The 15,340-nt window shown below is 36.5% G+C and overlaps 3 protein-coding genes and 1 long non-coding RNA gene across 11 annotated transcripts; 1 reads left to right on the forward strand and 3 right to left on the reverse strand.

Moving 5' to 3' along the window:
* Positions 1-47: 47 nt before the first annotated feature.
* Positions 48-2,962, reverse strand: LOC131664702 (solute carrier family 25 member 35-like). The gene is made up of 5 exons (XM_058936002.1): positions 2,613-2,962; positions 1,435-1,816; positions 1,127-1,345; positions 837-951; positions 48-765 (listed from the first exon to the last, which is right to left on the reverse strand). Exons 1-5 carry the CDS (start codon positions 2,645-2,647, stop codon positions 563-565), a joined length of 954 nt encoding a protein of 317 aa, XP_058791985.1. The 5' UTR covers positions 2,648-2,962; the 3' UTR covers positions 48-562.
* LOC131664703 (uncharacterized) lies at positions 1,722-9,167 on the forward strand. 2 transcript variants are annotated; one of them, XR_009301964.1, is made up of 3 exons: positions 1,722-1,856; positions 8,868-8,962; positions 9,045-9,167. It is a non-coding gene; the product is annotated as an uncharacterized LOC131664703 (long non-coding RNA). The 2 variants fall into 2 exon arrangements; XR_009301963.1 differs by lacking the exon at positions 1,722-1,856 and adding an exon at positions 6,943-7,064.
* LOC131664700 (actin-related protein 2) lies at positions 3,086-6,924 on the reverse strand. 4 transcript variants are annotated; one of them, XM_058935998.1, is made up of 9 exons: positions 6,523-6,924; positions 5,866-5,976; positions 5,670-5,687; positions 5,263-5,280; positions 4,999-5,078; positions 4,792-4,927; positions 4,224-4,583; positions 3,872-4,150; positions 3,086-3,713 (listed from the first exon to the last, which is right to left on the reverse strand). In XM_058935998.1, the coding sequence occupies exons 1-9, from the start codon at positions 6,568-6,570 to the stop codon at positions 3,543-3,545; spliced, it is 1,221 nt and encodes a 406-aa protein (XP_058791981.1). In that variant the 5' UTR covers positions 6,571-6,924; the 3' UTR covers positions 3,086-3,542. The 4 variants fall into 4 exon arrangements, with proteins under 4 accessions (XP_058791981.1, XP_058791983.1, XP_058791982.1 ...); XM_058936000.1 differs by lacking the exon at positions 5,670-5,687 and having other exon boundaries at positions 6,523-6,922; XM_058935999.1 differs by lacking the exon at positions 5,263-5,280 and having other exon boundaries at positions 6,523-6,922.
* Positions 8,143-15,081, reverse strand: LOC131664699 (E3 ubiquitin-protein ligase HECW2). 4 transcript variants are annotated; one of them, XM_058935997.1, is made up of 12 exons: positions 14,765-14,889; positions 13,713-14,279; positions 13,292-13,634; positions 12,947-13,222; positions 12,485-12,698; positions 11,683-11,763; positions 11,009-11,460; positions 10,591-10,928; positions 10,250-10,450; positions 9,677-10,170; positions 8,864-9,329; positions 8,143-8,783 (listed from the first exon to the last, which is right to left on the reverse strand). In XM_058935997.1, the coding sequence occupies exons 2-12, from the start codon at positions 14,216-14,218 to the stop codon at positions 8,672-8,674; spliced, it is 3,483 nt and encodes a 1,160-aa protein (XP_058791980.1). In that variant the 5' UTR covers positions 14,219-14,279; positions 14,765-14,889; the 3' UTR covers positions 8,143-8,671. The 4 variants fall into 4 exon arrangements, with proteins under 4 accessions (XP_058791980.1, XP_058791978.1, XP_058791977.1 ...); XM_058935995.1 differs by lacking the exon at positions 14,765-14,889 and adding an exon at positions 14,945-15,081 and having other exon boundaries at positions 13,292-14,279; XM_058935994.1 differs by having other exon boundaries at positions 13,292-14,279.
* Positions 15,082-15,340: the final 259 nt, after the last annotated feature.

Here is a 15,340-nt window from a genome sequence, read left to right on the forward strand (position 1 = left end):
ACGACTAATAGTCGTGACTACATTACTTTTACGTTCTTTCGCGTATTGAAATATTGCTCTTTTGGAAGGAAAGTTTCTCATCAAAGATGTGATTAATCGGTAAGACCAGCAAGATGAACACTGGCTAATGAATTGAAATATAAGTATGATATCGTGCGATTTTATTCTGTAGTGAGTAAATAATAACAAATTATTAACATGATGCTCAATTAACGCGCTATCAACAATTAGAATTATGATAACTTTAAAATGCTTAAAATGTATTTTTCATAAATAAGTAAATTGAGATAGTAAATACCAGTAAATACTAGAACAAAATCGATTACAATCACTGAATTCAAACAGTTTTTATTGAATGCTGAGCATGCGTCTGCGAAGAACTATCTTTAATTAAATTCAATTTACGATCATCTGCAATAATTACTGCAGCCATGTCCAACAATGACATTCAAAAACTATGTAAGGTCTCATTTCTCTAGTTAAACCGAGAGAATTTGAAATTCGAGGTAATTCTACTTCTGCACGATTGTACCGTATAAGCTATATTTTATTATAATGCCGATCATCTTGGAACTTTGTAGTATTTATCGTAAAGCTGTGCAAGATTTTCGTAAAAAACTTGGCACAAGACAACGTGAGGCGCGCTTCTCATTAGAGTCGGAAAGATGCCTTTGTACAGGCCTAGAACTCCCTCGATCCTGAATACTTTGTACAAGGCATCGAACAAGCCGTTGTAATAAACACCCTGGCCATTGACGTTAGTACCTGCGAGCAAGAGAAAAGCACTCAGTGAGTTCTCGCTTAAAGTTACTTGACGAAAAACAAAAACCAACTACCTTGGTTGTAGAGTCTCGTGGATATTACGTCGAACGGTTGCATCACTACTGCTAAGCAGCATCCGCTGATGAGCGATCCGACAAACGTCAAAAGTAACGGTTGTTTTGCGAATGTCTAAAAACAGAAGCACGCAAATCTATTGGTGGAAATAAACTCAAGTTCAGCCAGCACAAGGATAGTTTGGGTTGACGCAAACTTTCCATTAGTTCTTTGATATTATGGGGAAGGGAGGGGGCACAGCTGAAAAATTACGCTTTCGAGTGTTTCAAAAGTGAGTACAAGAGCGTACCTCGAAGGGCCTAAGGAAATCGGTGACGAGGCCAAAGACCGTGAGTTGCGTGGCAGAGCCTATGAACGTCTTTGGCAAATTGGCGTACCATCCACGGTACAAGCCATAAAAACCACCTTCGCGCCAAACATGTTGGAAAGCGTCGAATGTGCCGGCATAGTGGTGCTGATATCCGACTGCGATGCCCTTCGCAGCTTGCGACTGTAGTTGCGTCTTCACCTGCGCAAACGACAAGAAACGAGAACGGAATAATGAGAGAGACGACTGTCCAGTGGTGAGGTTGAGGGATGAGATTCGAGCTTACTTACGAGATAAAAGGGACTGCCGGCGACCGCACCAGTGACGCCGGCGACGCCGGAGAACAGCGCCGTTTTAATGACGCTCGTCTCGCCTTCCTCGTTGAGCGTGATTCCATAGCGTCGGCCAAAGTGATAGCTGCCCAGTCGCGTGCCGTTGAGGAACACTTGGAAAATGAGCGCCGGCGCGATGCCAGACTGCAGGGCGAACAGACCCTCGTACCTGGCGATCAAGTAAGCCGCGTGGAAGGTGTTGCGATAGATCTTCTTGTAAGTGCCTCTTGCCTCCAGCTCGCCTTGCAGCTGCAGACGTATCTTTATCACGTCGATAGGATTGGTAAAGCAGCCTGCGCCTACTCCCGACACCGCGGCAAACAGGAATTCGACACCGGACCTGCGCCAATGGAGCAACGCATGATGCAATGTTTGTTATCGTGAGGCAGTTTTTGGAAACAATGCGATATGAAATATATACATATATATTTATTTACACGAGGGTGTTTTTTTCCATGCGACACGCAGCTTTGATCGATCGTACTAACTGCTAGTCGGGAAATAGGGCAAATGGAAATATCTGTGTGCACATAGACGTAGAATTCAATGTTATAGGTTAGATTAGAAAACCAAACTTCGTGCTATAGATATTTTGTCCTCGAAAGAGAAAAATTCTGCCTACCATAATTCTCTCGAGTATTTGAAAAGAAATTTCGCGTGCACCTCGACGCGTTGAAATTGTTGTCATGTATGCGATCTGAAAGCATGCGATCTTAACTACAAGGCATTTTGGAGCAACCCACTTGATCAGCTGATTGCTCCAAAAAACCCTTCAATCGCTTTAAAAATGTAAACCATCGGAGTGCTGTCAAACAAATGCATATTAAATTGCAAGAACAGCAAGCTTGCGCACAATGCAGCCGCATACCTAGAAACTCGACGACGAACGAGAATACTTTCCACACCAACGAGAATAAGTAGGATAGACTCGTAAAGCACTCGGTGTGTTACCTATATTTACGTAACCGCATTTTTGCCCGCGAAAATTCCGTCGGGCAACATATGACGAAACTTAAGATCGCAAACGAATTCCGAACAATCATGCCGTAATAACGACGGTCGAAAAATAACCGACAGTCAGAGGGCAGAACACAAATTTGACGTGACTGAAAAGTAGATAATAAAACGTGTCTTACGGTCTGTCGGTGTTGGAGTCACGGATCGGTGGCATATCCTGGCAGACGTGACAATACTTCTTCGTCAATTAACTACCTGCTGGCAACTCTGACGCCCACTGCACTACTCATCGCCACTGTCACTTCACGCTTTATCAGCATTGCCCCTTAAAGAGATTTTTCTTCGGCGCGAAAGAACAACATTAACTACTTGCCGCTATCAATACTACCGTGTGTAACATAGAAGTTCCATTGTGAACGGGCAAGTGCGACTGCGCATGATGACGCACGTGGCAGGAAAATTGCCAGAAAACTTATGATTTGTTTCTTTGCGAGCAACATTTTGTGCTTTTTCATTCGTAGTGATTATAATAGTTTCTATTTTGTGCGATACTATTTTGGCAGTAAGAAAAAACTTTTTACTGATTGCTATTGTTCGCCGAACAAGTAATTAGTTAACTTTGTTCCCAAAAGTTGTTTTAACGCATGAGCACAAAACAAATAATCTACAATGATGATTGGTTTATTCAATAAATAATTTGGACAGACATGATTTTGAATAGTTTTTTTTAAATAAAAGAGTTCATATTTACAAAAGTAAGAGCCGAGAAAACAAAAATATCAATAGATGAAAAATTCATCACTTTGTTTTAAATACATTTCGATCAGCGAACATGTTATACATTGGTTCTCGACACCGACATAGATTTTTGGGTATATAACAAAAGTGGATTTTCTTATGATATAACTGTATTTTTTTGTTTGAGCGTTTACGATTATAAATTACTAGTTTATTCACGCATCAAGATTAAACGGCTGAGCAAACGCTCGGTATATTTGCACCTATTTGTCCATCGACGTATACTCGAATACACGCATTTCCTTTACACTTCTGTTGCTTCTCTAAACACTAGTAAATGCGCTTGTTTCACATAATCAGGACGGTTAGTTTCATGCGTAACGTGAGCCTAATTTCTTTATTACATTCAGTCCCTTCTCTTCGTATTCTTCGCGCATAATCCAGAAATTATCGCGGTTTTTAGTGATTTCCGCCAATACGGCTCCACCAATGAACACCATATCTTTTCTTCTTGGCGAGTCTTCTATTTTTATCTTAAATTTCTGAAAACAACGGACGAAAGTTTATAACTATTCAATTCGTTATTTTTTTTATTAATGACAAAAACACAATTATACTATTTTTCAATGCTTCATTCATTCAGTACATGATTTTATCATATTCAGGTTGACAAGCTAGAAGATATGTCAAGTTTACTCACGTTCAACTTTGTGATATCATTCTTTAATACTCGTTGCAGATACAGTTGCTTAATTTCTCGCTCAAGTCTCGAGGGTAGACCAGGATACATAGTACTACCACCACTAAGTACAATATGCTTATAAAGTTCACTCCTCATGTCAATATTGGCCGATTGAATGGTATTGAAAACCAACTCAGCGATGCCGTGGGCTTCAACGTTAATCAAATGCGGTTGGAATAGCGCCTCGGGCGCGGCAAACCGTTCACCACCAACCTTTATCACTCGTCCGTCCGGTAGCTATCATTAAATATAAGAATTAGTAAAATTATATCAAATCAAACTTTCAATCAATAAAAAAAAACTGCGTTACCGTATACGATTCTACTAGCACAGTAGTCTCTAGTGCTAATTTCTCTTCTGTCTCAATATCATAACCAACATAACAAAGTTTCTCCTTTATCATTCTTACAGTCTCAAAATCCGCGGAATGATTGAAGGCATAGCCACGCTGCAGAAGCAGCTTGATAAGGTACATAGTTATATCGCGTCCAGCAATGTCAAGTCTTCGTGTTAAATGCGGCAAAGCATATTCCTCGTAAACTGGACATATGTGAGTCACACCGTCACCCGAATCAACAACGACTCCACTTATCAAACCTTGAGCGTACAATGTTAGAACCGCTTGGATTGCAATGTATGTTCCAGCAAATTTATATTTCTCAAACATTACCTGCAAATTGATTTATATTATATATATATATATTTATATTATATATTTATATTATATATATATAATATATATATGTATATATATATACATATATATATATACATATATATACATATATATAGTTTTTTTAGTGGGTACGAAATAGCAATTCTAAAATATAGAAACAAGGTTTAGGTTTGAAGAGTTTCAAGGTATCAGATTGACATACTTCTATCATTTTTTCCCTGTTTGTTATTGGATTCATTGGTGGTTCTGTTAGCAGAATTTTGCATTCTTTTGGATCGATATTCATTTTTTCTGGACCAAAAGTATAGTCCCAAACATGGCACATATCCTCCCAATTTCTAAAATTTTATTAATATTTTCAATATGGATATGCTTAAAAATTATGTGTACAAATTAATTTTCTGTTTACCTAACAATGCCATTTTGCATTGGATAATTGATTTCCAGCATAGATCGTAATTTGCTAGCCTCCTCGCCAACCATAAGATCCTGCAGAAAAAATTGATAAACGATTATCTTGCTCTAAATAAATTAGAGAGCACGAGTCATGATTCCACAACACAAACACTGAACAACAATCTATTTCATAACTAAACTGAATCAAATGACTGTATATTGAATTTTATCTGTAGATGTTCTACTATCAATGACGAAAAATGCATTTTAGACTTACAGGCATCTCAAGCACTTCCTAGCAGAGGCATATAGGCAAGCACGCAACATACAAAAAATATTATACTATTAGGCACGCTCAAAGAGAAAACTTACAGGGACACTGGCGGTATTATTCGCTCAAGGGGTTGTGTGTTAGTTCTCTCACAAATCAAAGTTTTATTATTTTTTTGTTAGCTTAATAATGCACTAACGCACGACATGATCAACTAGCTTATTAGAATGGTCTGAATGTCACAAGGAAAAAAGGGTGAAAATTCTTTGATAGATTGTTATCTCACTCGCTCTTTATTTCTCTTTTTTATTCTAATTTGCAAGCGTGCGAGGGTGCATCACTAGATTTTTTTCATTAACCGAGTTTTTCTTATCAGTGCATGACATCACGTGTGAATCCAGAAATCAACTTACACGGACACAAAGTTCTTGCTGAAAATATATAATAATACCGCAATTAAAACTTTTTGATGCATACAACAAATCCCAGAATACACCAAGATTAGTATAAGTTATTTTTTAGATAATTTGACATCTTGTTCGAATAAGTCATGAAAGATGTACTCCTTTTATTTGTTTATCTTACACTCTTAATTGGTAGATATCTCACCTTAACATCAATATCTCCAATCTTGTTGGCTGCTCGAATGATTGGTCGTCCCACTATCGATGGAAATATGTGTACTGGAAAGTTGGCTCCTGCATAGCCACATTTGACAAACTAAAAATCATATGATATATTAGGTACTAATAACTAAATGTATAATAGATACAGATAAATGCAAAAATGATGATTATAATTAATTGTAATATAAAGTAATATTTAGATAAATATAGCATATTATAATTGCTATAGCTGATTCAGCTTTTCATTATTTGCCTTAGCAGAATAGAATAAAATTAGATCAGACAGGGCTTATGTGTAAGAAAAATATAATTTATGCTTGCAAAATCTTTTGCCAAACAAAATTTTGAATGAAATTACAACTTTATCCAGGAATGAAAAGTTCTAAATGATTAATTCTTCCAAAAGTAAAACAAAATTTCTAAAAATCAATCTTTGTTTACATTTTAAGTAGAGTAAAAAAATGTTTCAAATTAAAACGTGAATAAAGTTAAAAATATAAAATTAATAATGCTATTAAAGAGATAGGTACGGCTACAGTAAAAAAAGAACATAAAAAATTGCAAGTAGGATGAGTCACATCATTTGGAACAATCCAAAGGCGAACTACACACGCACACTTATTGGATAACATAACCTTACCCCTGTGCCATTGTCGCAAACGATGACTTTTCTGCCATTATTATCCATGATGCTGCTTTTTCTCGTGGATAATCGTTGGAGGCGAATGAATTCTCACTCAAATCACAGATCCACTTTCTCAACGACGGTCGGTTTAACTAATACTCCTGAGGTACTGATTAATGGGGCGTCGCCGGCATAGCACCTCAGGAAGAACACGCAAGCTACTTATATACAGATATGCTTTTATCTTTAGTACATATGTATATGTACACTTGGTGCGAAGATTTACAAAAATTGTAGAAAGATATACGATAGGGTGTTTTGCGACAGAATAATTTAAAAAAATTATGAACGCTCACGCACGCACTCCCACTTGCGTTCTTCGCTACACACACACACACATTCATACACTTTTGCACTTTGTAATGACCTGCCACTGCCAAACACTACTAGAACTGTACTAGAATAAAAACCTTAGGTAGACATAAAGCGACGTGATTGCGGATGTTGCGGACTTGCGGTGCACTTTATCGATTTTGTGCGAACGTTTGCGTGTGTTGGTGAGTTAATCAGAGCTTCAATCCAGATGCCAATGAATGATTCTTTCCTAGGGACTTTTGTTAATTTTTTACTATTTATTTATTCATTTCAATAAAAAAATATTAATTTCAATTGGAAAAGAAACATTCCTTTGTCACAAATACTAATGATGATCATAATTAAGAAGATTGATTACCGCGTAAATATGAAAGGTGATGAATAAAATTATTTAACAAAAGGCATCATTTATTTTATTTAATAACAAGAAAAAAGAGGCGGCATCTAACATCGTTATACATCAAAACTGGAATCATGTACTCAACTATATTATAAATAACTGATGCATAACGCACAAAGATAATTCATTATATGAATGATTGTACAAAAATGTATTTTCTATGTCATCATTTTTCATTTTTGGGACATAAAAAGCACACCGAATTATAAAATACTGTAAAATTTTTTACAGTAATAGTTAAATACACTTATATTTTTCGTGAAATTCATTTGGATATTCTTTCTTTATATAAATACTCGTAGTAAAGGTATCTTTACAGATCAATTAAAATACATGGTATTTGTATTTATCTATACAGATCAGAATTTTTTCTTTTAAAATTGGTTTTACTCTTTTATCAATTTCACTCATATAAAATCCTCGTACATTATTGTTTGCAAGACATTGGAATACACATAATGCAATATAAAATACACACACGCTAAAAGCAAAAAATAAGTTATAAACAGAAATCAGTCTTGGGTAATTGAACAACTTAAATTATAAAAATCAATTGAAGCAATATATTTAAAACATCGATGTTATACAAAAAATTATAATTCTAATCAATAAATAAAATAGAAAATTAAATAACGTCTCAACACTTGTCCTCTCACAGATGAGCACTTTTACTTTTTTGTTCAATCACTCATATTTACAATAATATATTATATTAGTTTCATAGAGATTCGTTATCTGCTAGATGACTAGTTTTGAGGACTGAATGTATAAGTTTACATACATAATTAAGTGCGCCAATATAATTACAATTATATATATATATATATATATATATATATATATATATATATATATTCCTGAGTAGCCTATCTTTAGTATTTTGAATAATTATTTTTAACCTTTACCTTTATCGTCGAAATTATCTCGTCGAACTCTGCGAGTTTCATACTTTTTACAAATTCTCTGTTTGTCATTTTACTTATGTCGTTGTTAATTATCTTCCCTGATACATGAAGGCAGTGTAACGGTCAGAATATTTTTTCAAATTCTGTCAAGGCATTTCGGAATCAACGGTATACATACGATTACATGGACACAAAAGTTACGACGGTTTTCATATCATTCGTAAATAATGGACATAAATATATTTTTTTGATTTCTCACTATGCAATCCAAAAGCTAAAATTTCTTTACACCATAAAATTTATAAATTGATAAAAAAATCGTACGCTATAAATTAGCAAATAAATAAAATCTATTAAATGCCGATGTTATAGTTTGACCTATCACACATTGTACGGGAGTAGAATGTCTTATTATTATTTTGACTTTTTGATTACGATTAAAAATTGTAATATACCCTTAAAACTCATTCAAAACTAGTACAGCTTACTCTATACCGAACGTATTTGTCTCTTCTACCGCCAATAGTAATTTTTCGTAAAGAATTTCTGGCGTTGGATACGGTGGAAGATCCAGTCGATTAAAACACGTATGCGCTCTGAAAATAGAATCACCAATATTTTAATAATTGAAATTAAAATTTAGTACAAATATTATGTAACCATAGCTCTTTTTTACCTAGGTAAGCTATTTGGCCGTCCCCACTTTTCAATACAGAACTTGCGAGGTCCAGTAGAGCCTCTAAGCGCAGCAAAGCCTTCATAGGGTATACTTGAGGTACCAGTTACAAATTGCAATAATCTAAGCCTTTGCTCGTTAGTAAACCGACTAATACTACTCCAAAACCATTCGATCACAGGATGAGCGTCGTGGTATCCACTTCTATACTCAGTATGTGCTCGCCAATCGTTGAGATCAATCTCCGCAGCACCAGCTATCACCAATTCAAGTTCTCGTGCATCGAACACTGATACTAGTCGAGGATCTACAACTTCGTAAAAGCCCCTTACAAGAGATTCAGTTTGCTCGGCGACACCGCGTTCTAATCGCCATCGAAGGATTCGCTCAAGATATTCCTTTTTATTCTTTTCCGTGACGGGAATGTTTCTACCGCCTGGTTTTAATTCTCGCTCTGCTACTCGCCCTACAAATAATAATCATGAATTTTTATTTTTAATAAATTACATAAATATCAATTAATACAAATAATTTCTTCCATATTTTTTAATTGTTTCATGAATTCAGCTGTTATAGGTTAGATTTTTGAAAAATACTGTTCAAACGTAAAACATTCCTTACTTTTTTGCTGATTATTTTATGTATGTTTGTATTATATTGAGACAACTTAAAGCTCTGAATGTATTTACATAATAAATGTTCTTCCGTTTATCAATTTATTTTCCTTTAAGCGTCAAGAATAATAAATCTTCTTAATATTACAACATTATAATTTAATTCTAGAATCTTAATCAGTATGAAAAATTTACATACCTAACAACTCCTCCGTGACGGAGAAAGTAAGCTCTAGCGGCTCAATACTAATATCTTTTTCCTTAATCCACATCAAACTCTGATGAAACTCTTGATCCAAACTTTCAAGATCACTTAAGTTGGCAGTAATCCTTAGCAAAGCTTTATAAAACGGTCGTGTGAAGAAAACATCGAGTAAATATTGATGAACAAGTGCCAAACCAAGAACTCGCCCAGAAAATCTAAACCAATCATGATAATTGTCGACGAAAGCGGACATGGGAGATATCTGGACGGTATAGGTGTCGTTGGCTGAGTATTCAAACAAACCATAGTACGGATTAAAAAGTTCGCGTGACAAGTGGAAGAAAAATTCACGAGATGGACCACCGTAGTCTAAACCTTCCTCATGGTCGAACATCACTACGAGTTTACCCTTTTGCAAATCTTTCTTTGACACAGCCATTATATGAGTAAAAGCGTCTTCTAATAGATGCTCTCGCCTTATATGTAATCTGAAAAGAAATATTTTAAATTGTGTTATTATTCAAAACTTATGATATTGTTACTGCTATTTGCATTAATATATCTTACTTGAGTTTCCCAGGACCTTGACCGTAACCTTTACTCTCCAACTTCCTATAAAACGTTCTAAGCTTTGCCTCGAAATCCCTTCGGTAAGGAGCTGGAGCTCGTCCAGATGCTCTTGCCAAGCCCGGTGATGCGTGCGGACTATTCACTGGAGACCTTCCAACGTTGCCCGGTATGTAAGACATAATTTCTTGTTCAAACAAACTGAAAGAAAAAGTACTTGCTTTTAAGAATCTATATAGATGAATAGAAAGAAAATTAAATTAATAAATTGTCTAATTATCATTTTTTTTCTCGCAAAATTATAATTAACGGTCTCATAGTATTATTCACATAATATTTACCTAAGTAATAGAGCAAGGGGTACATCATGACTCCATCTTTGAAGCGCGGAAGTCCCTTCGATGCGTATTGCGTTGACCTTCTCTCTGAGTGAAATATTCTGTGCGAGTCCTGAATGCCTCTCCTTTAGAATATCAATAATATTTGGTTGTCTAAGAAAAGCGACTACTTTATCGTTGTAAGCGATTGGAATATCAGGGACGGTTGTTGTCATTGACTGTTGTGGACGAGGTGGTGGAATTGGTGCTTCGTCTAGTAACATGCGAGGATGTGCTGCTTCGGTAGGTAATCGAGGATCGATGAAGGATGTTGCTTTTCTAGCGTGGTTGATGAAGAATCTCTGGAATAATTTTAGATATTCATCATAAACAAATTTTATCATGAAATATTCAAGTTCAAGCATTAAATAAAGTATCTCACCTTGCCAGTTCTATCGAGCTTAGACTCATATCCAGCCGGCAGCTCCTTAGACTGATCGGCAAAGAAATTGACCAACGCCACAAGATCTCTATTATGCTCATACCTAGGAAACAATCTCGGTTCCCTTCTGATCTTACTGATCATATACTTCAAACTAGTATTTCTATTGTATTGCTCCATAGCTTCGACATTCGTGTGCAGAACATTGAAGAAATCCGGCCTTGTAAGGAACTGTACTGTCGGCGTGTTGGTGATATCGAAAGCTTCGTGTGATGCTTGAGCTGCTTCGGAACGAGATGAGCTTGAACTCGAAGAAATCGCGATGGCTGAGGCAGCTGCAACAGTTTCTCGCTCGATGTTGTCCGGTCGAGAAATCGTTCGACGTACACTTTGGTAGCGACGGTCTAATTGTTGGAGACGTAGATCGCAGCCGGCATTGCGCGTCGATGCACCTGCGACAAAAAATAGATCTATTTTCAATTTGTGCAATATACCTGTAATCATGTCTTGTTTGGTAAGGAGTTTGATGAGAATGGTAGCCTTAATTGATTTAGTAATCAGTGTTTATATTTATTGGAAGGCACCATTCTCTGCAAACTCCAAGTAGTATTTCTTTGATATTCAATCTTAGTCTTATTTAATTAAATGTAAAAATAAATCTTGTACTTGCTCACCTGGGCGTTGCCACGTTGTTGTACGGTTTATATGGTCAATGTAAAACACGCGTCCGTGGCTATCTATTCGGGCTTCCCAAGCTGTCAATCAGAAAAAATATTTGTTAAAACTACTTATTAATAATATATAAATTGTTATTCCGACATAAACACTATTAAACCATTTAAACTTATATTGGAGTGAATTTTTTTTATTTCGGAGTAATTTAATCCAGGCGCAGAGAGAGAATTTAGAGTCCCTCTATTATACACTGTACTTACTTATGTTAACAAATCGGTATCCCAAGCGAGTATTTCCTGCATTGTATTTTTTTGTTTGCTTATAAACACGTAATAGACCGAGTGCAACGAACGTTACCAGTGGTCGCTGCGTTTTCTTTTGTCAATGTAATAAGTATTAACGATGTATTTGTTTAAACAATTTAATTATTCAATATTTTTAAACTGTTAATTTTACTTTCTCGGCAAAGTAATATTAGCAATTTTATATGATATGAGTTTTGCAAAATTAAATGAAAAACTTGAAAGCAATTAAAAGTATATAAAAATAAAATTTTTTTTCGTACTGTTCAAGGACGCTTTATCATTAGCATAACTTATTATGATAATTTAATACCAAGAAACGAACCAATTGGCTTTTTCAAAGAACTGCATTACAAAGCGCGACATCTTATCAAGTTTAAAAAAATTTTTACGATGTGCACAAATCTTTCAAACGTAACAATCCTAATCGACTAAATTAAATTTAAGTTATATGAACGTGTAGCAGATTGGAATTATTACATTAATCAAATCAACTTACAAGGTGGTAAAGGTTCTTCGGTAGAATTCACTGCAGAACTAGTAGGACACATGGGCAAAGGACGTAAAGCTTTCGGCCGATGGGTTGGCGTTGGTGGACACTCGGATGAAGTAGACGATTGACCACTAGTACCAGCTACTTCGGGTCTAATAGCCGGACGATGTGAACGCGGAGAACTAAGCAGAGCTATACTCTTTGTCACCGCTGTTCTCATCTACGTCAAGAGGAAGAAAGTTCAATTTTCGAATTCACGCTAAAAAATTTTTTCGCGCATTCGAACGTTGACACGCTTTCGTAACATTAATCAGCGCTGAGTCAGACAGGAAGGCGTGCGTTATAAAGCGTGATTTAATTGAGTCAATTTTGCAAGCATTAAATGTACAGTCATACGATTATCGTAGTAAAAAATTGGTTAATCGAAACAGTTTCTTTGAAGGGGAAATTGATCCCCCGTTGACTTACCTTCAAATTTGACGCTTCGTCGACATCGACGATTTCAAAACCAAAGCAGTCTTCTGGGCGTAGAGGAGCCGAAAGTTTTTGCGTATGCCGTCTGGGCAACTTGAGCGCGTTCATTCTGTGTAGAGGTTTATGAACTGCTCTTGGAGGTAGAGGAGGAGGGTTGGGGTATACGGAATCGTAAACCAAGTCTGACGAGGAAACACCACCAGTACTTCGCCAGAGCTGGTAGTACTCGGCTCCTTCACATGGCGCATGGCCATTTGTATCTGTTGTTTTCTAAAAATGACAAAAATGTCTCGTAAAATATATGTTGTTTATATTAAACTATAGGATATTTTAACTGACCTTTCTATTTCTTCTTGAATCAGTAGACTGCTGGCATTCAGGATCAGAACCATTGTTCTCACCAGTTGCAAATAAACCAGCATCAATATCCATGGACGACATAGCATTAAGAACATCATGATCTTCAAACTCAGCTCTCTGCGCCTCCGCTGCTTCGTAAAGATTCACCAAACTTGGCAACTGAAATGGTTTATTTCTATTGACCAGGACAATGTCATTATCACAAGTTGAAGATCCTTCATTCAAGGAAGAATCCAATACAGGAATTTGCAATGGTAAAGAGGCTGCGCCATCAATGGAATCACCATTTGGCTCAATTCTTGTTGAGTCAGTGTCATTGGATCTGTTTGTGTCATACAGTGAGCTACCCGCAGAAATGGTTTGAGAACCTTCAGCATTGTTTGAGTTATTTTCAAGATACCTGATGAAATTCTTTCTAGATGGCTCTTTAGGTAGGTGTGGAACATTATCAGTTTGAGTATCTTGCGATGAGGTTTGCGTTGTATTATCGGTTGTGCCTGTGGAACTGACTGCACTAGATGCAACATTACTACTAATACTACTACTGCTCTGAGTTTCAGAGTCGCATCTCAATGACTCAGTCACATTGTTCTCTACATCATTTTCCATTATTCTTAATCTTTCGTTGACAGTCTCACAGATACTAGAACCATTTTCCATAATTATGCTTTCATGGCTCAATGATTGCAAGGTGTTGTCTAAATTCCTTGCTTCGTCTGCATTATTGTAGGTATAGTTATCATTTCTAGTGTTGGCTATTTCATTTTCTGCTGTCTCTGTACAATTGTTACTTTCCTCCTGCCTGGTGTTATCCAACGAAGTAATCCCAGTCTCCATGTGAGATTCTTCTCTAGTCTCATCATCCTGCCTAGTCAACATGTCCTCGATGCCTATTTCTGATGGCATCTCTTTTGGTGGCACATAACAAATGTAATATTTTTATTCTCTTCAATCTGAGATTTCTCTTCTGTAAAAAATTGAAAAAAGTCATTTTAAAAGACTGGTTTCAATCACAATTACCCTAAAATACAATATTGACAACACCACTTATACAGCAATTTGCAAATATCACAATATTAATGTTATAATCTAGTGACTAAGCTATCATCCTAAATTTTATTGTATTAGATCAAAGATAATCAACTTCAAACTCGAAATCAGAACAACCTTACCATTAATTATCACTTAATATCAATTAAAATTTAGCTAAAACAACACGAATCAACAATAACTGGTTTCTAGTACGACAAACAAAACAATAAGCGTAATAAAAACAATGCTGGAATAATACATACACATAGAAGAAAAAAACAAAGTTGATATTCACAATAGAGAATACAGAACTATAGAAAGACTACACTCAAAATAATAGTAAAAGGAGAAAAGGCCGATCAATAACCACAGATCGCACAAAACGAAACCAAAATAACAAAACAGAATCAATCACTCAACGTAGTGATGGCACATCTGAGAGTGCGACTGGCCGTCGCCGCGTTGTCGTCTGGTTTGATATGATCCGTCTCTCTTTCTTTCTGTCTGAGGCGGATGTGCTCGCCGCGCGCGGAAGTGAATAAAGGAAGGAAGTAAAGTGTGTGAGAGGGACGGAGAGCGAGCGAGAGCCGTAGCTATTACCTTGCACGTCACATCGCCACGTCGTCGTCGTCGTCGTCGCGGCGAGGCCAAACTTCCATTTTTAATCGGAACAGTGTAAGTTTGTGAGCTGTGCTTCTTGCTGCTCTCACGACACATGCGGATTTGCAGCCGTCTCGGTTTGCGCAGGCGGGCGACGGATGCGCAATATGAGAAAAAACGTGAATGGGCTGCGCGCAGGCGATATAACATGTATACAGGATTTGACACTGAACCGTACGTACATACATATATGTGTGTATGTGAGAGCGAGTCAGCGAGGTTATAAATGTTCTGCCTTTCTTTTGCCTATTTTATGAATGTTGCGGCGGATACCTAGCAGACGCATTTCCCTCTCCGCGAACAGAGGGAGAATTTTTACTAGGGGATTTCCAATTT

This window comes from Phymastichus coffea, unplaced genomic scaffold, assembly GCF_024137745.1.
Source record: "Phymastichus coffea isolate CEN01 unplaced genomic scaffold, Cenicafe_Pcof_1.1 PCOF00044, whole genome shotgun sequence".
In the NCBI taxonomy this organism is placed as follows: Eukaryota; Metazoa; Arthropoda; class Insecta; order Hymenoptera; family Eulophidae; genus Phymastichus; species Phymastichus coffea.